This window comes from Antennarius striatus, chromosome 7, assembly GCF_040054535.1.
Source record: "Antennarius striatus isolate MH-2024 chromosome 7, ASM4005453v1, whole genome shotgun sequence".
NCBI classification, from domain to species: domain Eukaryota; kingdom Metazoa; phylum Chordata; class Actinopteri; order Lophiiformes; family Antennariidae; genus Antennarius; species Antennarius striatus.
In genome coordinates this window covers 18,566,585-18,587,962 of record NC_090782.1, presented here as the reverse complement: position 1 = coordinate 18,587,962, position 21,378 = coordinate 18,566,585, and the positions used below count along the sequence as shown (strand labels likewise).

Here is a 21,378-nt window from a genome sequence, read left to right as displayed (position 1 = left end):
GTGTGCTTTTTTTAATGATGATGACCAATTCAGCTTCAATGTAATTTTCCAATAATATAGTGGAACAAATCTCAGGCATTACATGAATATTATCAGGGTAGAAGACAAGAAAAAATTCTGTTGTACGGCACTGCCTAGATTTAATCTATAATATTATTTTTATTATTATAAAACTCTGAAGTTTACTATTGCATAGGTTTACTTCTAAAACAAATTAAGTCAACCAGTCTAAAAGGGAAAAGTTATGTGACCTGTTGCATGGGGTCACATATAAGCTGTGTTTTGTATTAAAAGGTCACAAACCATAAGGTTAGGGAGTCACTGCACTGGTGCAAATACAGTAGTTATTAAACATCATTCTATTTCTTGTTACCATGGTTCATTCACATGCTCTCATCATAACAGTTTGTGATCAGACCCCCTGACTGCATTTACTCTCATTTCGTATATCATTTAATTATAATCAGCCTGAGGAGACATACCAACCCATTTACATTCCTGTTGCTTTAAAGAATGTTGTAAAATGCTTAATGAACAGCATTAGTCACAACAAATGATAATCCCAAGGAGTAAATTGAATCACAAGACTATTTTGGCCTCACCTCAATCCTAAATAATTCCTGTAGTTTGAGCTCATTTAAGGCAACCCAAAAGGTTATTAGCAAATGAGCAATGATGCCAGAAGTGGTTTCCAAAGTATATTTTCAGTACCCACCAGGGTCCTACAGCGACCTTTAGATGGTCTGTATTAAAATGAATTATTTTTTATGTTATTTTACCACCCTCGAGAGAGGGGGGGTGAGAGAGAGAGAGAGAGAGAGAGAGAGAGAGAGAGAGAGAGAGAGAGAGAGAGAGAGAGAGAGAGAGAGAGAGAGAGAGAGAGAGAGAGAGTTCCATCGTTCTCAATTAGCTCTTGATACCCTGGACAGATATTTCTGCCAAGGTCAAAAATATGTGTACAGTACATGATACATTAACAGATTTGGATCTGCTCCACAAATCGTGTCGGCATCATCTTTATGTATTTCTAAAATCATAGAGAATCACTTAAACACCATTTTTCTCATCTTATTTATTGCAATATTGTGGATGAATCAATCACGGCCCCCCCTGCAAATTATAATATTATTACATTACATTAAAATTCACACATACAAAACAGACAAAAGTGAGAACATAACTTCCTTTGTGGAGGTGAAAACTTTAATGACAACATTGAGTGTGTCCTCAATGTATAATCTTGGCTCGTTCTCACAACAGGTTATCAATAGTGACAGACAAGCCACACAATGCCTAAACTACCCCTCTAAATTCACCAATACATGTTCAAGATGCGTGATCATCTAATACAGGGATAATGACGCCGAATTCTTATATTTCCCATTTTCAACCAGTTGTAATAGTCCATTTTTTATGCGAGCATAATGATAGGTTTCTGCCTGATAGCTGAACCAATGGATTGTCCTAACTGGACTCAAAATATCTCCATTTGCATAGCCTGCTTGGAAATATGACTTGTGATAAACTTAGTTTTGAATGCAAAACCTATTAAAAAATATAACCTCCACAACTCCAAGCAGCTCTGACTGAAGAGTGGGTCACTCCCCACATCATCTGGCGGTTATGCAGGCCCATGATTAGGACAAACTAATAACTTATTGCATAAATGTTGTGTATGCAAATTGTGTTATCATTGCTTTTGTTACTTATTAAGATAATTATTATAGTGTCATGAAGAACAAAACACTAGATGTTAACCAACTAAATAACTTTGCAAGAGAAACAAAATCAATCAATGTGTTTCATTGATTGTACTACATGAACTCAGCACAACTTTGGAGAAATGTTGTCGGGAAAAAGTTCATTGCTGTCTCTACGAATACAAGTTAAGGCATGCGAAGTGTCCCTTGGACTGAAGAATGGTTTTTGGAAAGTAAGCACATCATATCCTCTGAGATAAAGAGGAAAAGGACCATGCAGGCTGTTATTTATGCTCAAAAATCACTCTGTGTAATGGTATTGAGATCATTAGTATACAGTACATGACATGGATAACCTATTCGTCCATGAAGGAATCATTATGCTGAAAAGATTAACTGTAACTTTGGGAACAACATCTGCTGCCATACAGAATACATCTTTTTTAGGGAAAACTCTGCTTATGCTGGAAAAACAAGGGATAATGGGCATTTTGCTGATTTATGGCTGCTTGATTTTACAGCAATAAAGTCCAAGTACTAGTTTGGTCTCCAGAACTGTTCCTTTTACATTACTAAAAAACTATAAACTTCTAAGTTCTGCTCATTATTTTCAGCATTTATAACAATGGCATAAAATGTTTCAACATATTTTGTAATCTAGGTTTCAGATTTTATTTTGTCCAGTATCCTAATTTTGCTGTCACGTGTTCCAAGTCTGGAGTATAAATATCAAACGCACTTTTTTTTTTTTTTAAAGCGCTCCTTTGGGACATAATGTGAAGTGTTTGATGTCGGCTCTGTAGTGTAACTCTAGACCTAAATGCAGCTCATGTAGTTGAACTGGTGCTGCGATCCGCTGACAGCGCGCTGGAGGCAGAGACGCGCGTCCAATGGCGGCGGAGGAGGCGGTGTGCGGTGACGGGGAGGCGGGGTGCAGCAGCCAGCTGCTGGAAACCAGCGTTCCTGAGTCATCCGCTTCTGCCGAACCTCAGCAGGTGAATAAGTCGACATCCCGAAGCAGGGCTAGGAGTCATCTGTGTTTTGATCGTTTTTCGGTCCGACAGGTGAAAGGTAAACAGAGAAACGGGACATCAAGATCAGGTGAGATCAGATGCCGGTCGTGTTTTGAAGCTTTCAGTTTTCTAGTATTTCTGTGGTGAAGACAAGTGAAGTTTCCTGTGTACCAATATTAGTGGTGACACGGCTGTAAATAAAGTACCTGTTGTTATGTCACTGAAATCTGCCTATTATGAGGTTATATTAAAAAGAGATGCTAGGCAACTCAGGGACAGACGGGCTATTCTTAAACAGTCTATTTTGAATGACGTAGTCACTTTATTAGGACTAATTATTCCAAACTTGTTTTAAGGTATGTGTTTTTTATAGATTTTTATTTTTGCCACAGAGCAGCTTACTGTCAAACCTGAATCTGCCTCCTTTGGATTGAGATCATTGTGTGAACTCAGCACAGCAGACTGAATTCATGTTTCTCCTCATTACAACCTGTTGCCTGTTCAGTCATTTAACTTCTCAATGTAAAGTGAAAGATTGACTGGCACAGTCCATGCTTTAAGAATGGGACCCTTGTTTTCCGCTACATATCTGATGCTTGCTCTCATTCTGTAGCCGGTTTTCATAAAGTTATCTATCTTCTTGTAAAAACAACCTTGTGAATAATTGAAAATTCATTTTTTTTGGCCTCTATTCAATGATTGGTCAAATGTTTGGCTCAGGTCTGAAGTACTGTAGCTGGCTATTCTGGCTCTATCAAAAATATCAATGGAATTCAATTATCTCCTGTTAAAATTAGACAAATATTTCCTCACCATTACTCTGCAAAGGCCTGGTGAGGGCAGGAACTGTCTGACTCCGAAGATGACACACACGGACAGAAACACACATGTGTTTGTCCCCATCATGTTTTATGGTAATAAATGTCACTCCTCAGTTTTTTTATATAAATCTTATTTAAATTTATCAATTCCTTTAAAACGATAACTTCTTAGTTACACAGCTTAATCCTTTGCACATGATCTTTTTTTTTTGGGGGGGGGGGCATTTTTGACCATTCATTTTGGGGGATGCATGTATGAATTCATGCAAATTTTATTACAGCACTATATTTTTTTAGATGAAGTTTGATGGGAATAACAACACCAAAATCAATCCTCCATATTGGTTCTGTTAGATTTCATTTGTCCTGCTGCATTGCAACTCTTGCATTGGAACCCTGCTGAGGGAATGAAGCAAATAGCTTATTGTCACAATAATTTCCTTGCAATTTAGTAATGGAAAATTATTACACCAACTTTAGCCATTGATCTGGTCACTATATTCAGTCATATCAACCACCCACACTGAAAACGGGCCTGTGTGATATAGAAAATGTGATTGTGTGTTTCAGATATCTGCTTTGTCACCACAGAGTGAATATTTTCTTTGGTGAATGTTCCAAAAGGTGCTTACTCTGTCTTTTTTTTGGGGGGGGGGGGTAACTTTAAAGTTGTGGCACTGTGAATGACTCATGGAAAGAAAACCATCAAAACAAAACCCTCAAACCTCTAGAAATGACCTACTTATTTTTTCCTTTTCAATCATGCACATGGTTCACTGCAGCAACAAAAAAGAAAAACTTCCAAGGTGCGCCACATTCATGAGCATCATCACAACCAATCAAGCTTTTATAATGATCATTTGTGTTGATGCACAAGCCTTTAGTTTTCTCTATATGGGAATTGTTGTCCCAGTGAGATCCCCAGTGATCACCCAGAGCCTCCCTAGGTGTGCTGGTGCCTGCTGTGCTTTTGTCCTCAGTTTCCACGAGCTGACACTGCTGCAGTCTTTCCTTCCAGAAGCCCAAGTGTACAAATATGGACTTAATTCACTATTAAAATACAAGCAGACATTCGGTTTAATGTTTTTACAGTACTAAGGAGGCTCGTTGGCTGGATGAACAGGATCAAATAAACAATCTGTGATTCAACTGAGCTATTCTATGTGATGATTGCCCGTAGAGATGAAGGTCACAGACTGTAGGTTTGTGCTACTTCTGCTGGTGGTGGTGCGTTCACTGACCTCAACTGGCCTTCGTCATACAGTGAAACACCCAAAAGTACACATGTGTGAGCCAGCCAGGCTTTTCCTACTATCTCAACCGTTTTGCCTCCAACAAACTTCCTGAACCCGTGCAGTTCTCGAGCCAACTCCTCTCTGTTTAGCTGGAGGTGTAGCTATATTTATGCAATTAATCATGTGGGCTGGCTGGGGCAATGATAATTTGGTTATACAGTATCTATGAGAAGAGGAAGCTTCTGTCTTGGGATAAAGATCTTTGTGGTCTGCTTAGAGCATAGGCCCTGCTCTCTCTCCTCTTACCACTAACATGTCTCGAGAAACGGTCGCACTACCTCATTTCTAGTCCAAAAAAATAAACAAGAACATTCTTTACTGTATTCATCTTGTTGGTAAAACCAATACTGCTTTTTTTGTCATTTAACGACAATGCACCCAGTTTTATAATAGAAGCAATCACTCAATCAGGTTCATCGTCACCCATCATTGTTGAGGTGTCTTGTCTGTACAGTGTATTGGACACTGTGGATATCACAGGGCTTTATAAGGTAATAATAAGGGCAAAGAGGTGGATTCCTCTACAAATGCCTCAAATGCCTGTGTGCCAAGTTCACGTTGAGGGACAGCGGGCAATTTAGGGGTCGTGAGAACACAGGCGCCATATCCGTTCAGGCACCATCAGGAGAGGACAGGGTACTAAATATAGGGACGTCCAATGCACGTCCAGGATTTAGGGGAAAAACCAGCAAAATTCCTCTGGGCTTCGGAAAACCACTGCATGGTGAGGTCAGAGGAGTCAGACCATTGCTTAATGTAGTCGTTTGACTGATATCACCCACACACAGAGCAAATTTATGTATGTATTGATTTATGAATGTGCAGATATGTCTCATGGTGTTTGTCTCCATAGTGTAAAGATTGAAACTGATCCTCTGATTTAATCATCTAATGTCCAGCTCTGTACGATTCTGCAAATGCAGGGAAAGCATGAGGGAGTTTCAGAAACCAAGAGAAACAGAAAAATAGCAGGTGTGAGTTTCAGAACGGACATTCTCAGGCAAACCATAATCTATCCATCCCTTTGACTTCTGCCTCTTCAGAATCTGCTTTTTTTTCTGGCCTTGGCTGTGCATGAGAGAGGAGTGGGTGGCCCTTGGCTTCAGCCATCTTTGAAAAAACACATCGTTCCCTCTCTACTTTGTGGGATTAGCTTTTGCTTGATGAACCTTTTAAAATGAGCTGTATTTTTAACCCTGTCTCTTGGGGCTGTGTTGCTGGCCGGGGGGTAACCCAGACTGTGAGGGTGTTAGACTATGTGGACTGCTGGCTCGGCAAGGGACGCTCTAACTATAGACCACATCGCCTAATGATGGTAAAAATACACCCTGCCACAAACAAGGGGTAAGGCACTCCAGCGTCACTTAAAACAAATGAATGAATTTTCCCACCAGAATTGTACGAGTGTATTTACATGAGAAATTTTTTTTATGGTGGCTGCATAAATTGAGACTTTGGTGCTCAGGAACTGGTTCTCACATAACTTGTATCTCCTTTGAACAATGATGAGAAATCATGATCCCAAGCTTTGATTCTTCATGCTGAATTTTGTAAATGTTGCATGGCAATTTTTTGTTTTGTTTTTACTGTTTTACAGAGTAAAAAAATGGGACGAAGGAAAATACAGATTTCTCGTATTCTGGATCAGAGGAACAGGCAGGTGGGTTTATTTCCTGTACTTATTTAGATTACATTAAAATCATAAGCTTTTTTTGTCCAATGGTGGGTCTGCTTAAGTAAATTCAGGATAATACATAGACAGTAATACTTTAACATGAAGAGAATGCATGAAATGCAACAGATAAGCAAACTAGAAATGTGACTGTAATGGTTTATTTTTCATGGCAGATCTTTGAGTATGTCTCGGTGAAAATGTTTGACTTTTGACTCTTTTCCTTGTCTGTATTGAGGGTCTGAGAATGAACCATTTTAGACTTCTGACTTCTGAAACAAACTTTTGATTTTGGAAAGTGATCAGCTGTGTGTTTTTTACCATTCCATAGAAGCAATGACTTTTTATATACAGTATATATTTTTTTGTTGTGTCAATCATTTGCCTGATAACACAGATCACATTAAGCTGATGATGTCACAGCTGGTCTAAATGTTTTCTTTTCATGAAATATTAAAGTTCACTCCAAACATTTTAACGTTTTTTTTATATAGATGTAGATAGATATACTTTATTTATCCCAAACTGGTAAATTAACATTTTTTAGAATTTAGATCCAAATCCTTTATGATCAAAAACATCTTTTAAATTGTCATAAAGTGGCTGATGTTAAAACTTAACTGGTCTCGACGTGTTTTCCATGCCATAGGTGACTTTCACCAAGCGTAAGTTTGGCTTGATGAAGAAGGCGTACGAGCTGAGCGTGCTCTGTGACTGTGAGATTGCCTTGATCATCTTCAACAGCACCAACCGTTTGTTCCAATACGCCAGCACGGACATGGACAAAGTGCTCCTTAAGTACACAGAGTACAGTGAGCCTCATGAGAGTCGCACCAACACAGACATACTGGAGGTATTCTCCATGTTGCTAGTGAAAGAATCGGTAGATGCTATAGCTTGATGTAGACATATGGTTGTAAATACACTAACAATAAAAGCCGTCATATGTGACCTGTGTTATTATTGAGCATTCCATTTCCCATGTGCACCATCTGTCCTCAGACTCTGCGGAGGAAAGGCCTCGGCCTCGAAGGCTCAGAGATCGACAGTGAAGAGAGCATGCAGGTGGCCGTGGATAAATATCCTCTCAGTGAGGGTATGGATCTCTCTGCACGCCAGCGCTTCCACGTCAGTCCTCACACACGGCTACTATCGCACATTTACCACATGCTAACTGACTTTTTTTTTAAATTCTTTTTATTCTCATCACATTGATAAACTCAAACTTGACTGGGTATTTTCCAACACTTGATACTTATTTCCAATTTCTGAAGTAAATAAATGTGTTATCATTGTATGGATTCAATGGATTATGGATTTTACTTTTCAGTCTCCATCACTTCTCCCACTGGAAGCCCAGTTGTTGGTGTCTGCTGGCTGTGAGAATGGCTTCCCAGACTCCTCTGCACCCAGCATGCCACCCTACAGACCTCCTGGTTTTAAATCTCTGAGCTCCAGACCTGGTGCTGCTAGTCCTGCTGCACCACATGCATTCATGTCTCAGCATCCAGGTGAGTGGAGCCACTACACTTACTTTTATCTTCATTACACAGTAAAAGATTTGGTGGAGGATGTATGCATCGATAAACATGGATGCCACAAATTTTACATGGTATATCATTAAAGTCATTATACAAAACTTTCAAATAAGGTTTTGTCTTATTTATTACAATATCAATGACAATTGAAAGGCTGTGAAAAATGTAAAAAGTACTAGTAATGTTTTACATTGGTAGTTGGCAGCTGCAAACCATATATGCAGCTGCAGAGAACTCACAGGATGTGTTTGTGTGTGTGTGTGTGTGTGTGTGTGTGTGTGTGTGTGTGTGTGTGTGTGTGTGTGTGTGTGTGTGTGTGTGTGTGTGTGTGTGTGTGTGTGTGTGTGTGTGTGTGTGTGTGTGTGTGTGTGTGTGTGTGTGTGTGTGTGTGTGTTGTGTGAAACTGGTCCCCCACTAGGGTAACAGTGGCTGTAACCAGCTCTGGGGTTTCGGTATAGAATGAATCACACCTGCTAGTCATGCTGTTCTCTCCTGCAGGTTGTAACTATTTGGACTGCCGTTAACAGTCAGGTGGTTATAAATGTATTATTTCTCTTTTCCTAATGAGTGTAAAATATTCATTCATTCATCTTCCGAAACGCTTATCCGCCGTAGCGGGTCACGGGGAGCTGGAGCTTATCTCAGCTGTCTTAGGGCGTGAAGCGGGGGACACTCCAGGTTCGACGCCAGTGCACCGTGGAGCCACAACAAGACAGAAACCACACACGCTCACACTCACACACTACGTGCAATTTGGAACGGCAAATTAACCTGAAGTGCATGTTTTTTGAGGTGGGCGGAAGCTGGAGAACACGGAGAAAAAGAGAAGTTGATTTTTAATCACAGTCACACAGAGAAACGGGAGGTTTTGAATTTATCACAGTGAATTAATTATTACTGTGTGGCTGAAACAAGCTCGGATCTCCTTTCACTTCCTGCTCCTGTCTTCTGCTATGTAGGTCTTGGCTACTCTGTGTTCTCCCACAGCAGCCTCAGTCGAGCTCTGGACATGAAAAGCCCCCCTCCTCTGAACCTGGGTGGTGACAATATAAGGGCAGATGCTATTAACCAGTGCATGGGGGCCACACGTGTTAACCAAAGCTCTGCGGTAAGTCACTACATGATGGAATATTAATGTGTCACTGATTAGACCTATCATAATGCTATGTTCCTAATTTATGTAATACATTTTAGATTATGTTACTTTACCACCTTACATCTTTCCAGTTGAACCGTTTCTCCTTCCTTGTCCATCAGAGAGGAGTCTTGTACCAGAGCATGCACAACGGCAGCTCCATGGTAGCCATGGGAAAATCAGGACTGCTGGGTCACGGTTTGGGAGGTTATGGTCTGCCTTCTCCTGCAGCCTCTGGTATGTCTGCTATATATATAGATATCATATTTTCTATGGTAAATTACTGTAATACAAATAGGGTTAAATATGAGTACTGAACTAAAACCATGGTGAAAAAGCACTTAAGGAGTAGTTCAAGGTTGTGGGAAATCTGTGTTTTTGCTTTTCTACTAATAATCACAAAGGAGAATAAATGTAATTGTTGTATTTGTCTGTTAAAAACGATGGTATGGTCAGCAGCTGATTATCATAGAGATAGGAAACAAGCTAGAGTGGCTCTTTCCAAAGGAAACAACATTTGCGTCCAGCATATCTGTGTAATCTGTGGGTTTGTGCAGGCTTTTTGAGTCTTTACTGGATGTCTGACAGCCTCACAATGGCATCAAGATGCAATATGAAAGATATTAGTTTGTTTTAGCTATCTGTTTCACCCTGTTTCCAGCCTTTGCACTAAACTAAGCTATATGAGAGTTCTATGTTTAGAATATTTTTTTTTTACCAAAATGTCAAACTACATTATTATAGTGAAGATATTCTGTTCTGTCAATCTGTAATTGTGGTTAAATTCTTTTCATGTCTTTCTTTCTAGAGTACAGTCAACCTGGTTTTTATCACTCTGTTAGTCTTCAGCGAGGAGCAATGAACCCCTGGCAGTCAGCGCAGTCGCCTCAGGAGCCCCACGGGCCTCATATAAGCACAGGGTCAGAACAGTAATACGCAATAAGACACCTTTGTACGAATGAAATGTGGAACTGCAGCAGACCGGCTAATCCGCACACTTTTCTTTGCCTGCAGCAACAATTTTTTTTATTCACTTCTGCTGCGTAATGTTTTGATTTATCCAATCTTCACCAGAAAGAACATTTTTTTATATTTATAACTCATAATTACGTATCACAGTCATACACACCAGGTTGCCATATATGTGTCCTCAGAGGACAAGACAGTTAGTGTTGATCACAAGACCAACATTCAAATGTAAACTTCACTGATAAACACACAGAATAACAAAATATTAAAAGGAAGAAAATTATAAAATATTCATACAGATATAAATTAACAAATAAATTAAACAGTGCAATGAAAAAAAATGGACAAAAACACGGAAGGATCAAAGACAAATGGCAAGGGGAAAAAAGGTGCAATAGTAAATTACAAATATCAAAAAAAGCCATCTAAAATATCTTTTAAAAAAATGGGGAAATCAACACCCTTGAATTTAGCCTTGATAAAGAGAATTTCTACATCAGGACACCTGGAATCATTCTCTGTGAATGGATTCTCAAACTCAGGCTCTTGTATTAGACATATACTTAACTGGGCTTCTTTCACTTCCTGTTGTTTATATTTAGTGAATAGATTTATCCTCATTATAAATGTTAAATCTGTGATCCTGAAGGATATCAAATGTTGTATTTCAGATAGTCTTTTCACTGATGGTAACAGTAGTATTACCTATATTTGTTGATCATAACTGTGTCATCCAGCTACATCTGATGCAGTTTCCTGTTTTTGATTCCAGGATGCCCAGTGGAGGGTGCTCCTTCCCCTCCCAGTCTTGCTCCCCACATTCTCCACATTTGTTCTCCCTCAACCTCAGCATTAAATCGGAGCGTAGCTCTCCTGAGCACATGCCTCTGTCCACCTCCCCTCCTCAGCACCACCTCAGGCAGCCCTCTCCAATGAGCAACCCCGATTCTGCTCGCCATACCCCTCTGGAAGCTCCACCAGCCAATGAGCCAGAGGAATTTGCTGAAGCTGGTTACCAGCAGGATGAAGATCAAGGGGGGAAGTTACAGATGAATGATGGGTGGCAGAGATAGCTGGGTCCTGCAGTGTGCATCTCCAATGCTGTCTCCTATTCAATCAGCTATCTTGGTCAAAACCAGTTCTCTTGTTTCTTTCACACACACACACACACACACACACACACACACACACACACACACACACACACACACACACACACACACACACACACACACACACACACACACACACAAAACACAGATGAAAGCTCAATGGGGTTAATCGTTCCTCATGATCCCAGAGACGTAACGTCTCTCTTCGTCTCCTCACACAGAGCTGGTCTCTCCTGAGTGATGGAGAATTGTTCTGCATCATTTAATAGATCCCTCGAGGACACACAGACTTTTTTTGTTTGGTTAGCAGTAGTTTTCTGTGTGAAGCTAATGTCAGTATGTGTGATGGTTTTGTTGTGTGGTTTAACTGAGCAAAGGCACAGCAACATGCTGGGACCAGCTGAATTTTTCTAAACTTCAAAATTGCTCTAGCCTGTAGCTTTTAAGTGTTTTGATGGCGTTGGTTATTTAAAGAATCCGTTTCCATTTATTTCAAGCAGTTCTATTAGCTCCAAATGAATTTAAAATAGCATTTTCTAATGAAAAAAAAGCCATTGGAAACAGATTTATCAGCATTTCCATTTAGGGGTCAGGATAGACGGAAGGAGTCATTGCATCAAACTAAAAGCTGCTTCGGTGAACGTCTGGACATAGTGTTTCAATAAAGACTTGAAAATATACCATTTAAAATTCTGGGCATCTTCTTGTCTCAGGGAGTTGATGAGGGTTTCGTTGGGAAGTTGTAAAATGGCTTATTTCCATATTTATTTGTAGTTCTGTTATTCCTCTTCATAAGTCTAGTTTCATCTGTTTACTCCACCAAAATGTAAAGTTATGGCATTCAACTAGAGACCAAAGTGTTTTAACATTGTCCCTAAGTATTGCAATCAAATATATGACATTTGTCTACATTGGGTCTAATTTAATTTAAACAGTTTTAATTTTTCTCTGAAGGGCTTCCTTTAGTAACTGCATATTGTAGATATTATTGAGCTGTACTGCAATTGCTGTCTCATAATATTTTGGATTATATGAGATACTGTAAAGAACAAGTCTGAATATTTATTGGATATTTGATAAAAACTCACATATTAGAATTTTTTTTATTTAGGAATATTTGGTTTTATTATATCTCTAAGTTTGCACTTGTGCACTCAATCTGTGTTTTAGTTTGTCATTTTCAATTTGACTCTGTGAATAACAATATACTGTATATTAAAGTTTGACTGAAGTTCTCTTTTTTGTCCACGTGGGGTCGTCATATGTCACTCTATGGATGTGGATGGAAAAAGCAAAAGCAAAAGCATCTACTTTATGTGTGAAACAGATTCAGTGGTTCTTCGTGAAAACATAATAACAAAGGCGTCACAAGTCGGACATTCAGTGGAATTAGGTCTTTTTCATTTTTTAAATGCAGCTAATATCAGTACAAAAAAACCCCCCCAGAACTATCAGTGTTCTGATGTTCTGGATTCAGTTTTTATGTTTGCTCAATACATTGCTCACAGAGACAGATTTTTATTTGACATTTCTCGTGGTACCTTTTAAATAAAACCAATTTGATATGTACATTTTGCCTCAATCTGTTTTTCATAGTCCTTCTTTTGAGACAGAAATTAGATTCTGCCACTGCCGTTATTCCATGTACACAGAAATGAAGACAGAAAATATCATCCGTCCGCTGTGCAGCTATCAAGCTTTCATGTGTCCTTTTAGCTTTTTTTTTTTATTATTCACCATTCCATCATTTGAAGCCACTCACTCCCTTATTATCATGTCTGGCCCCTGTCAGAGAACTCACCATGAAGCCACCAAACAAGAAGAAAAAAGAATGGATGTCTTAAAAGCCTGGAGACATAAATTTCATTAAAAAAAAAAAAACATTCAACACAAAAATGCTGGTTGTCTCATTCAAACTATACCAGAAAAGATTCTTATTTCACCACTGTGCAGCATTTAATGCTAAAGAAACTCCGGTCCATCTCTCTCCCCGTCAAACAAATCCAAAAGTGATTATCTGGGGGGGGGGGGTCACGTCTGGTCTGCTCCCTTGACACCAGGCCATCCTGGTCTATAGGACGTCTGGGTCCTGTTTGCACATTTCCACACATCCTAGTTTGTCTAGCCAACAGAGACCACCATGCTGCCCGACTGACGACGGCCCGCTGCAATTCAAACTCCAGCTGAAGGGGCTGGAGGCCTCCGACAACAGATGCAAATGATCGATGGGACTTTATTGATGTCAGTGTTGTCAGCTCATTAGGATGGACACTCACAGGATCAGAAGGGGAACACAGCTCCACCGGGCCACACAGGTAGGGATGATCACACGTCTATGACTCATAGGTTCAAGTTTTCAATAATCAAATCTTTCCCATGGAAATGATCCCAAAGCTAAATTTCAAGCAGACTTAATATCTATGAGGTGTGATTGTTAACCCTTACCCTACTGTACACACTCTCGGCACCAGTGGTTTTGTAGTGGTTGAGATCGCCTAATGAAACGTGTTCTGGTGTACATGTTGACGGCAGGGTGTCTTCAGACCAGACATTAAAGTCACAAAATCACCTCACTCTTATGTCGCATTAACAGGACTTCAGATTGCAGGAGTTTGGGATAAAAAGATTATTTTCTAAAGCAAACACAAAATGATTTCTTCCCAGACTCTGAAGAGCATCAAGTTCATAGTAATTAACGGTGGTTAAAGAATGATCTTTTTGCGGGAGGCTGAAGGTCAGAGGTCACGACCCAGACCAGCGGCAAGACACTCCATTGTCATGCATGACGTCTTTTGTCGATCAGACTAGGTTTTTATAAAGGAAATGTTTCAGCAGCAGCATCTCCCACACTCCTCAGGGGACGGAAATTAAGTGAGAACATCAATTTGACATGAGCCTGAAAAGAATTTTTTATTGAATCACACAAACAAAACATTTAAAGCTCCAAGTTTGAACAACATGCATTCAGAAAATCTCAAAATAGGCAACATTTTCATATGAACTTCACAGTATCATGACTTCAGGGGTTCTGATTCAAATACACCCAACTAAAAATACTAAAAAAAATTAAAAATCCATGGAAGCCAAGCTGATTCAAAGTAGACTCTAATTAAACTTAAGTTTAACAAGTGACTGCAAAACTAATAAAAGCTAATGTCAGTTAAGACACAAATAAAAATGCTGCCAGTGAGTAGTGTTTGACAATAAAAACGCTTTTATGTAACTCTAAATATGAAGATCCCTGAGCTCCCAGGCACTTCGGAAATCTGTAGGAAACTAAAGATGCAACAACTCTTCAGTCCAGCCATTCTTGATTCACCTTAAAACTGAGTGTGATTCCACAGAATGGATTAGAACTCTACTAAATGCTAGCAATCAAAATTTTACAGCAGAAAATGTTTAAAAAAATATTTAGCACTCTTGAATCGGTTCTTTCGGGGACAATAAAGTCCCCGACAAATATAACACGTACGCAGTGACGAAGCATTAGTGCTCATCCTGGTACCAGTAAAACATCTCATACGTAGCATTTAAACAAAGCTCTGTTCTGAGTAGCAGACATGTTTGAAAAATGTTCCAGTCAAGCAGCTGGAAGATGAGCAGGGGTCTGTATCATAAAGCAATAATAACTAGTCAGATTAACTAATCAGAACACAGGAAAACTGGGTCATTTCTGCAAAATCCTAACAGTTTTACCCTTATACAGTGAAGGGTCATAAATATATATTTTCATAGAGCAGTAAAATCACTTCTTTAGTATGAGAATTTTTTTTTTTTGGGTTCAGCCATGTCAGTTGTGGGTTCGACCCAGGTCAAATAACCCAGATTTACTCGGATGTTTAAAACCAGCATCAACAGCTGAAGGTGGTCACACACTGACAGCTGCTTCAGTTTGGAGTCTTGTTTCCTCTGGGGATAATGTATGTGCTGATGACATGCCTTCTACACTTCAGGTCATTCATTTCCTTCTTGTGACCTGTCTAAAAGCCACATCTGCTTCAGCAGCAGGAGGGGGAACTAAGTTTATCATTCATAATAGTTTCACTGTGAGAACCAGAATCCTTTCTCCACTGATAGTGATAGAAAAAAAATTCTTCCCATCCTGTTCTTCTGTGATTATACTGCATATACTTCACCTCACTTTTTTACTTCAATATTAAGTACTGTACTTCCCTGTCGCTGTATGTTATACGTGATTTAAGCAGTACCTATTTCTCTTGAACTCACCCATAAACCTTAGGTTAACTGGCAAAAATGATATTTGTAATTAAAATTTGCCAACAACTCTGTGGAGTGAGGTAAACCGAAGATGGAGCAGTTGGAACATGCTTGGTGACACAAGCCCCAGTTCTCTCTGTACGTTTGTGTTATTGGTACCAGTATCCTGCTGGTAGCCAAAAGTCATGAGGGCAACAAAGTGGCCAATACTGCAACAGACGGCACCCAACACTTGTCTTCTCAACACACCAAAGACAAGGTGCATCCTGTCTATACTCTAGAGTTTTTGATTCAACATTCCCTTTGCCGTCTGCAGCTTTCCTTTGATGTGCATAGCAGGCTGGGTTGCATTGCAGGAACAACTGTAAGACGCTCCTCGTTCAGTTCTGCATAAGATACTGGTGGAAGTAAACGCCAAACAACGAGCTGAGGACCTGGCAGGCGGCGACCCACCAGGTGAGGAAGGCAAAGAAACCTCGGAAGAAAATTGGAGTGAGGACAGTCCGCAGCGCTGCGAAGGTGTCTGACAGTCGTGCTACGGTGGCCTGGATGTCCTCCTCCATGTTGTCCACTCCTTCTTCATCTTCATCAAGACCACCGGGCAGGACAGGTGCTGCCGTGGGCATCACAAGTGCTGGGGTCACTCCTGGAGTCTCCTCCATTGATGTTCCCCAGGAGAAGTCCCCTGAGATTGGCAGAGATCAATCATTATAGATGTAGATGGTTAATCAGTCATAAGAAAATTGCGGACAAATTTGAAAATCAATGATTAGGTGAAGTCGCGAGTGTTGATGTGCAAATGTGCAAGGGCGCACTGTATAACAGAAGTATTGGTCTCCTAATCTAAATCAAGAATGGGAAGAATTATGCTTCCAAAAATATTAAGCTTCCTACTGTTATGTGAAAAAAGTAAAAACACATCCAGGTGCCGTGTGTATTTGCCCCTAAAGGCAAGTACACACGGTGGTGGAGGGATTCTACTTACCGAGTGCCTTAAGCGCCAACGTAGAGAAGAGAATGAGAAAAATAGGAACCAGATATTGGAGTGTAACTACAGTCAGGTAGCAAAAGATACGAGTCATCTGAAAAACATGAAACTTATTCTCAGCTTGATTTTCCATTATCCAGTAAACATTTTCTTATAAAAAAAAAAGCACTGAAGCACTCTTCAGCATCCAAACAACTGACCTTCCTCTGAATGTCAATGGCAGCGATACGTCCTGCCTCCTTCTTCATCTGATCTACCCACTTCTGGGCCAGATTGAGGTAGGCCTGCATGTGGTAGCGAGTCAGAGCGAGTCGCAGCACACAGGATGCCACGATGATCCACAGGCGCATGCTGTCAAACGTGTTGCTGGAAACCCTACAGGTGTGAGGTGATCAAAAAACATCAGGTAGCGATTGCTAGGTTTCAAGGATGTCTTGCATTAATAACAAATGTTTTCATCATGGATTAGAGATGAGTTGTAATGGATAAGGTGATTAAATATGTGCGTGCACTCACAATGTGACAGAGGTCTTTCCAAGTGGTGCATTACCCAGAAAGTCCCTTGCCATTGGTTTTACCCACAGAACCAAGATGATGACTGGTGAAAGGAAACTCATATGCAGCAGCAACCTGCAGAAAACATACAGGACTGGACTGAGAGAGCTAACTTTTGTTGATTAAGTGTTTTTGTTGTCCACTTATGAACTCTTACTGGATGAGTGGGCGGTCTGAGTTCATCTGCACAGCATCCAGATGAGTCTGAGACAGTCGCAGGCCAGGGAACGCCAGGAGAGAACCGATGTAAGCACAGATAGCAGCCAGACCAAGCTTCACTGTTAGCTTGGTTACTGGGATTCTGAAAGGTTTCAAACAACCAAATGTAATTCTGCATCTTAGATGTGTGCCTCGGGTCTTTTTTGTGGGTTATGCATATTATTTACAACTGAGTAATAATGCAGTCAAAAGTTGTCGTCGATGAGACGGTTGCTTACGACCAGTCAGCGTAGCCCTGCTGTTTGGCAAAAATCTCCAAATTGTCAAAGAGGCTGGAAAATCCTGACTCCAGACCAAACTCTAGGTAGTCTTCTCTGACAACCAGCACCAGCATAGCCAAGAGCAAAGACAAGAAGCCAAAGGCAAGGCACACTGAACGTTCCCCACCCTCTTCAGAGCGGAAGTAGTGACTCATCAGCGTATGGAGGCTCTTTCTGAAGGTGCAGGGTTAAATGAAAACAATCAAGTGGAAAACAAAATCCATCCTGTACAAAGCCCTTCATATATGTTAGAGGGGTTCATGTATTCATTTGTTTTAAAATGGAAAAATTCTCATCATGGACATTTTGCAATTTATATACATCGTGATTATGACATTTTACAATGACTTAAGGATACAGGCCAAAGAGCACAGTCAGGACACACCAGATTGCTCCAATATTCACCTCTTTCCTGGCATCGACAACACTATAGTAACACTCAGTGAACAGAAAGACACCTGTTGCATAGACAGCAAAATCTACCAGCCACTGGTATTCCAGGAAATACCGGAGCACTGAAATTTGAGACAAGAAAAAATGATTTGTTTGTTCTCTACCTATCAAAAATACAGTCAATATAAACCATAAGAAGGCAGAGATAATCAAAAATTGTAAATACTGTGAACAGGGAGGTTAGGACTAAGTCAACAATTCAGCTTGAACAGTTGCTGTACTTGTACAATGTCACTGCGGCATAAAGTCATGTTTGCTTTACCAAGAGCGTCGATGGCGTTGATTGGAGCTTTCTGCAGGTGAAGGTTGATGTCTCTGGGTACAGTGAGAGGTTTGCTCTCCCCATTCTGTCTCCTAGACATAAACAAAGAAGATATGCAGGCATTGTAAACAGCTAAAAAATATTTCATTTGACTTTACAAGACAGACAGAAACACCAGTCTGTTTCTTCCTTCTGTTTCTCGGAAGAAAAGTCCAGCAAAAGCAAAAACAATTAACCTGTGTGGCTTCACTTCAAAGTGAAGAGATCTTTACTACTGCAACCAACAAGCGCTGCAAGAGGTTAAGCTAACACATGTTGGTTTTCTACCAGACACCTTGAAAATATGACAATGGATTTTGAAGAAAATATGAATGGACAATCTCAGTCCAAGAGCGAGTTCATTCATTCATTCATTTTGAGATGGATCTGGTCAGATTCTGATCATGTTTTCACTATCTGTGCAATGTTTTCCCTTGACATGAATATTGTAAACACAATAAGCCAATCACATAAAAATACCCAGATATGACATTTCACCAACATGTTCAATTGAATAGAAATCCAGATTATAATCCGCATTTGGCTCAATTCAAAATACAAGAAGATTGCTAAATTTAAATTTGACCTAAAAAAAAAGATCTGTATCATGGGAGTTTGGGATACACAAACACACACACAATTTTTCAACAACTCCTCTATTCACCAAATGTGCGTTATGGCCCAGGTGAAAAGGTACAGACAATTGTATTATTTCAAGGTGAGACAAAACACAATGCTCCTTTCATAGTCCTGCTCAGTGATAACTGTTAAAAGCTTTTTTGTGGACATAACCCGGAACTCTGTTCCAACTGTTTAGGACTTAGTGACAATAGCGTTGGAAAGGGTATGCACTCTCTGGGTTGCTTTCTATTTATATTTGTTTCCAGCCAAGTTCTTCCATAGATAGTATTACTTGGATGGGACTCCTGTGTCAAACCCTAGCTCCCACCTGTCCCTCCTGTTCGGTTTAGGCATCTGCTTCCCAGCCAGTGCACACAGCTCCTCTTCTGATGGGTGTTTGAAACGAAACAAACTGTAAATGAGGGAAGAAAGATGTAAACATATATTACGAGTACAATGTACAATCAGATTGTAAGCGGTACGTTACCTCCCATTGCAGAGGAGCCAGCGTGCAAATGAACAATGGGGAGCCATCCGCTGCATAATGCTAGCAGCCAGCAAGCTAACCACCAGCTGAACTCCCATCAGCGCCTAAGAGATCAAACACTTTCAGGGACTAAACTTGAACATGAGAATGGTTGACATTTTTTTTCAGTACGAAATGAATGAAATAAATGACCAAAAGTTCTTGGTCTACCACATTGTCAGTCAATCAGAACAAAAATACAGATCCAAGACACTCAAATATCTTAGGCTACATCTAAAACAAAGTCACAAACCATGCCCAATGTAACAAGAAATCAAGGTCGACAATTTTAAATACAATTTGCGTCGAAGACTGCAAAATGAATCAATGCTTGTAAACGACTGGTGCTAAATTTAGCTCAACTTTACCACCTGTCACCGTTACTGCAAGTACAGTACTAACAAGCTAGCTAGCTAGCTAGCAATGGCACCCTCGATCTCGCAGCAACCATTGCCTATACAAGTAGCAGGAGCTCGCTGGCGATGTTTACAAAAGGCTGTTACGACTGCTAAATTTACGCCACTGGGATGCGAACTAAATTACCATCTCTTCTCTGGTAAGATGTGGTCAAAACCACAGGGGCTGCTGCCGGGGCCTCTTCACATGCATGAAAGTCTGAACAGCTGAACCGACTGACATGTGAAGCTGCTGAATGTCCCGGATGTAGTAGTGGCGTCCGCGTGCTGCCTTCAGGGTAACTCGTCAATGTGAAACTTCACCGCTGACGTCATTGTTTGTTTCAACATACAGTAGAAGAAGAAATGAAGCAAAATCCCCCGAAATTCACCGCGTTGTTATTTCACCAGATGTGCCATTCCTATTTCTAAACGCCTATACTGTACCTCCATATAGAGGAGAACACGCTTTCACATTTAATGGGGTTTGTGGAGGTTTGTCCAGTGCTTTCTGTTGTTCTATAATCAACATCTTTAAAAGTTCATCAGCTTGATGATGCCAGGATTCATATTTGATGAAAATGTATATACATATTGGAGATTGGTTTTTCATTGCGATAAAATAGCTATCTTGTGCATAGAAAATATATCAGAAAAATACTAAGCAGACAAAAAAAAAAATCTTAATTTCACCAAGAAGCTCCCACTCCTCATCTCTAATTAAAATATAAAACTGTGTCGGTCTTAGTTGCTTGTTCTTCCTCAACACCCCTAAACACCTCTGTGAAACCCTCCTAATGATAATCTCCATGCTGCATGCTTCCACCATCATGCATCTTTACATTTCATTGGATGAAAACAAACATTATGCAAATGTTACAGCTTAAAGTCTCAGACATGCTTCTCAGCTTACTCTCAATTTTGGCATTAAAAGACACGAGGGACAGGAAGAGCCAAACAGGACTCACGCTATAAGATGTAATCATGAAGCTTTATTTTTATCTTCACGTGGATAAAAATGAAGGCATACTTTATATAAAAGTCATGTTTATCTTGGAACTTGAAGTCTTTGGAACTCTGTAATGTTTTGTTGTGTGATCTCTGTCCTTATAAATGATGAGGTGGTTGGGGAACGCCACAGAACGGGAATCGCAGCTCTGGGTGCACAGATGCATCCTCCATGTGTGGTTTGCTTGGTCACTCTCTCTATGTCTGTCTCACACACACACACACACACACACACACACACACACACACACACACACACACACACACACACTGGTCTGCACATGCATTATAATGTCAGCTCATCCTCTGTAAAGAAGAGGCCCATATGCCTCCAACAGTGCGGAATGTTTCCAACAGAATGCCGCCTACAGGATTGGTTCCAAAACCAATCGGCACCTTGAAATCTCTGATTAGCATGTGCGTTCGTGTTATTTGGGTGGTCTGCTGAAATTGATTGAATTCCTACTTTCTGCTAATTGGTGGCAGCCCTTCTGCTGGGGATGTGTCTGATCCCTGTCCAAGGGAATATTCAAGCGACAGCATGACATTTCAATGAGAGCTGTGAATTTGATCAAATGA

The 21,378-nt window shown here is 40.2% G+C and overlaps 2 protein-coding genes across 3 annotated transcripts; one reads left to right on the top strand and one right to left on the bottom strand.

Moving 5' to 3' along the window:
• The first annotated feature begins 2,445 nt into the window (after positions 1 to 2,445).
• On the top strand, positions 2,446 to 12,824 carry mef2b (myocyte enhancer factor 2b). Its single transcript, XM_068319322.1, has 9 exons — positions 2,446 to 2,801; positions 6,427 to 6,489; positions 7,151 to 7,354; positions 7,504 to 7,629; positions 7,832 to 8,012; positions 8,999 to 9,147; positions 9,297 to 9,411; positions 9,983 to 10,094; positions 10,916 to 12,824. The coding sequence occupies exons 2-9, from the start codon at positions 6,436 to 6,438 to the stop codon at positions 11,214 to 11,216; spliced, it is 1,242 nt and encodes a 413-aa protein (XP_068175423.1). The 5' UTR covers positions 2,446 to 2,801; positions 6,427 to 6,435; the 3' UTR covers positions 11,217 to 12,824.
• Positions 12,825 to 14,155: 1,331 nt separating this feature from the next.
• On the bottom strand, positions 14,156 to 20,050 carry tmem161a (transmembrane protein 161A). 2 transcript variants are annotated; one of them, XM_068319159.1, is made up of 11 exons: positions 19,940 to 20,050; positions 19,358 to 19,461; positions 19,199 to 19,282; positions 18,211 to 18,302; positions 17,854 to 18,010; positions 17,454 to 17,669; positions 17,174 to 17,317; positions 16,978 to 17,091; positions 16,662 to 16,836; positions 16,459 to 16,555; positions 14,156 to 16,158 (listed from the first exon to the last, which is right to left on the bottom strand). In XM_068319159.1, exons 1-11 carry the CDS (start codon positions 19,940 to 19,942, stop codon positions 15,854 to 15,856), a joined length of 1,491 nt encoding a protein of 496 aa, XP_068175260.1. In that variant the 5' UTR covers positions 19,943 to 20,050; the 3' UTR covers positions 14,156 to 15,853. The 2 variants fall into 2 exon arrangements, with proteins under 2 accessions (XP_068175260.1, XP_068175261.1); XM_068319160.1 differs by lacking the exon at positions 19,358 to 19,461 and having other exon boundaries at positions 19,940 to 20,049.
• Positions 20,051 to 21,378: the final 1,328 nt, after the last annotated feature.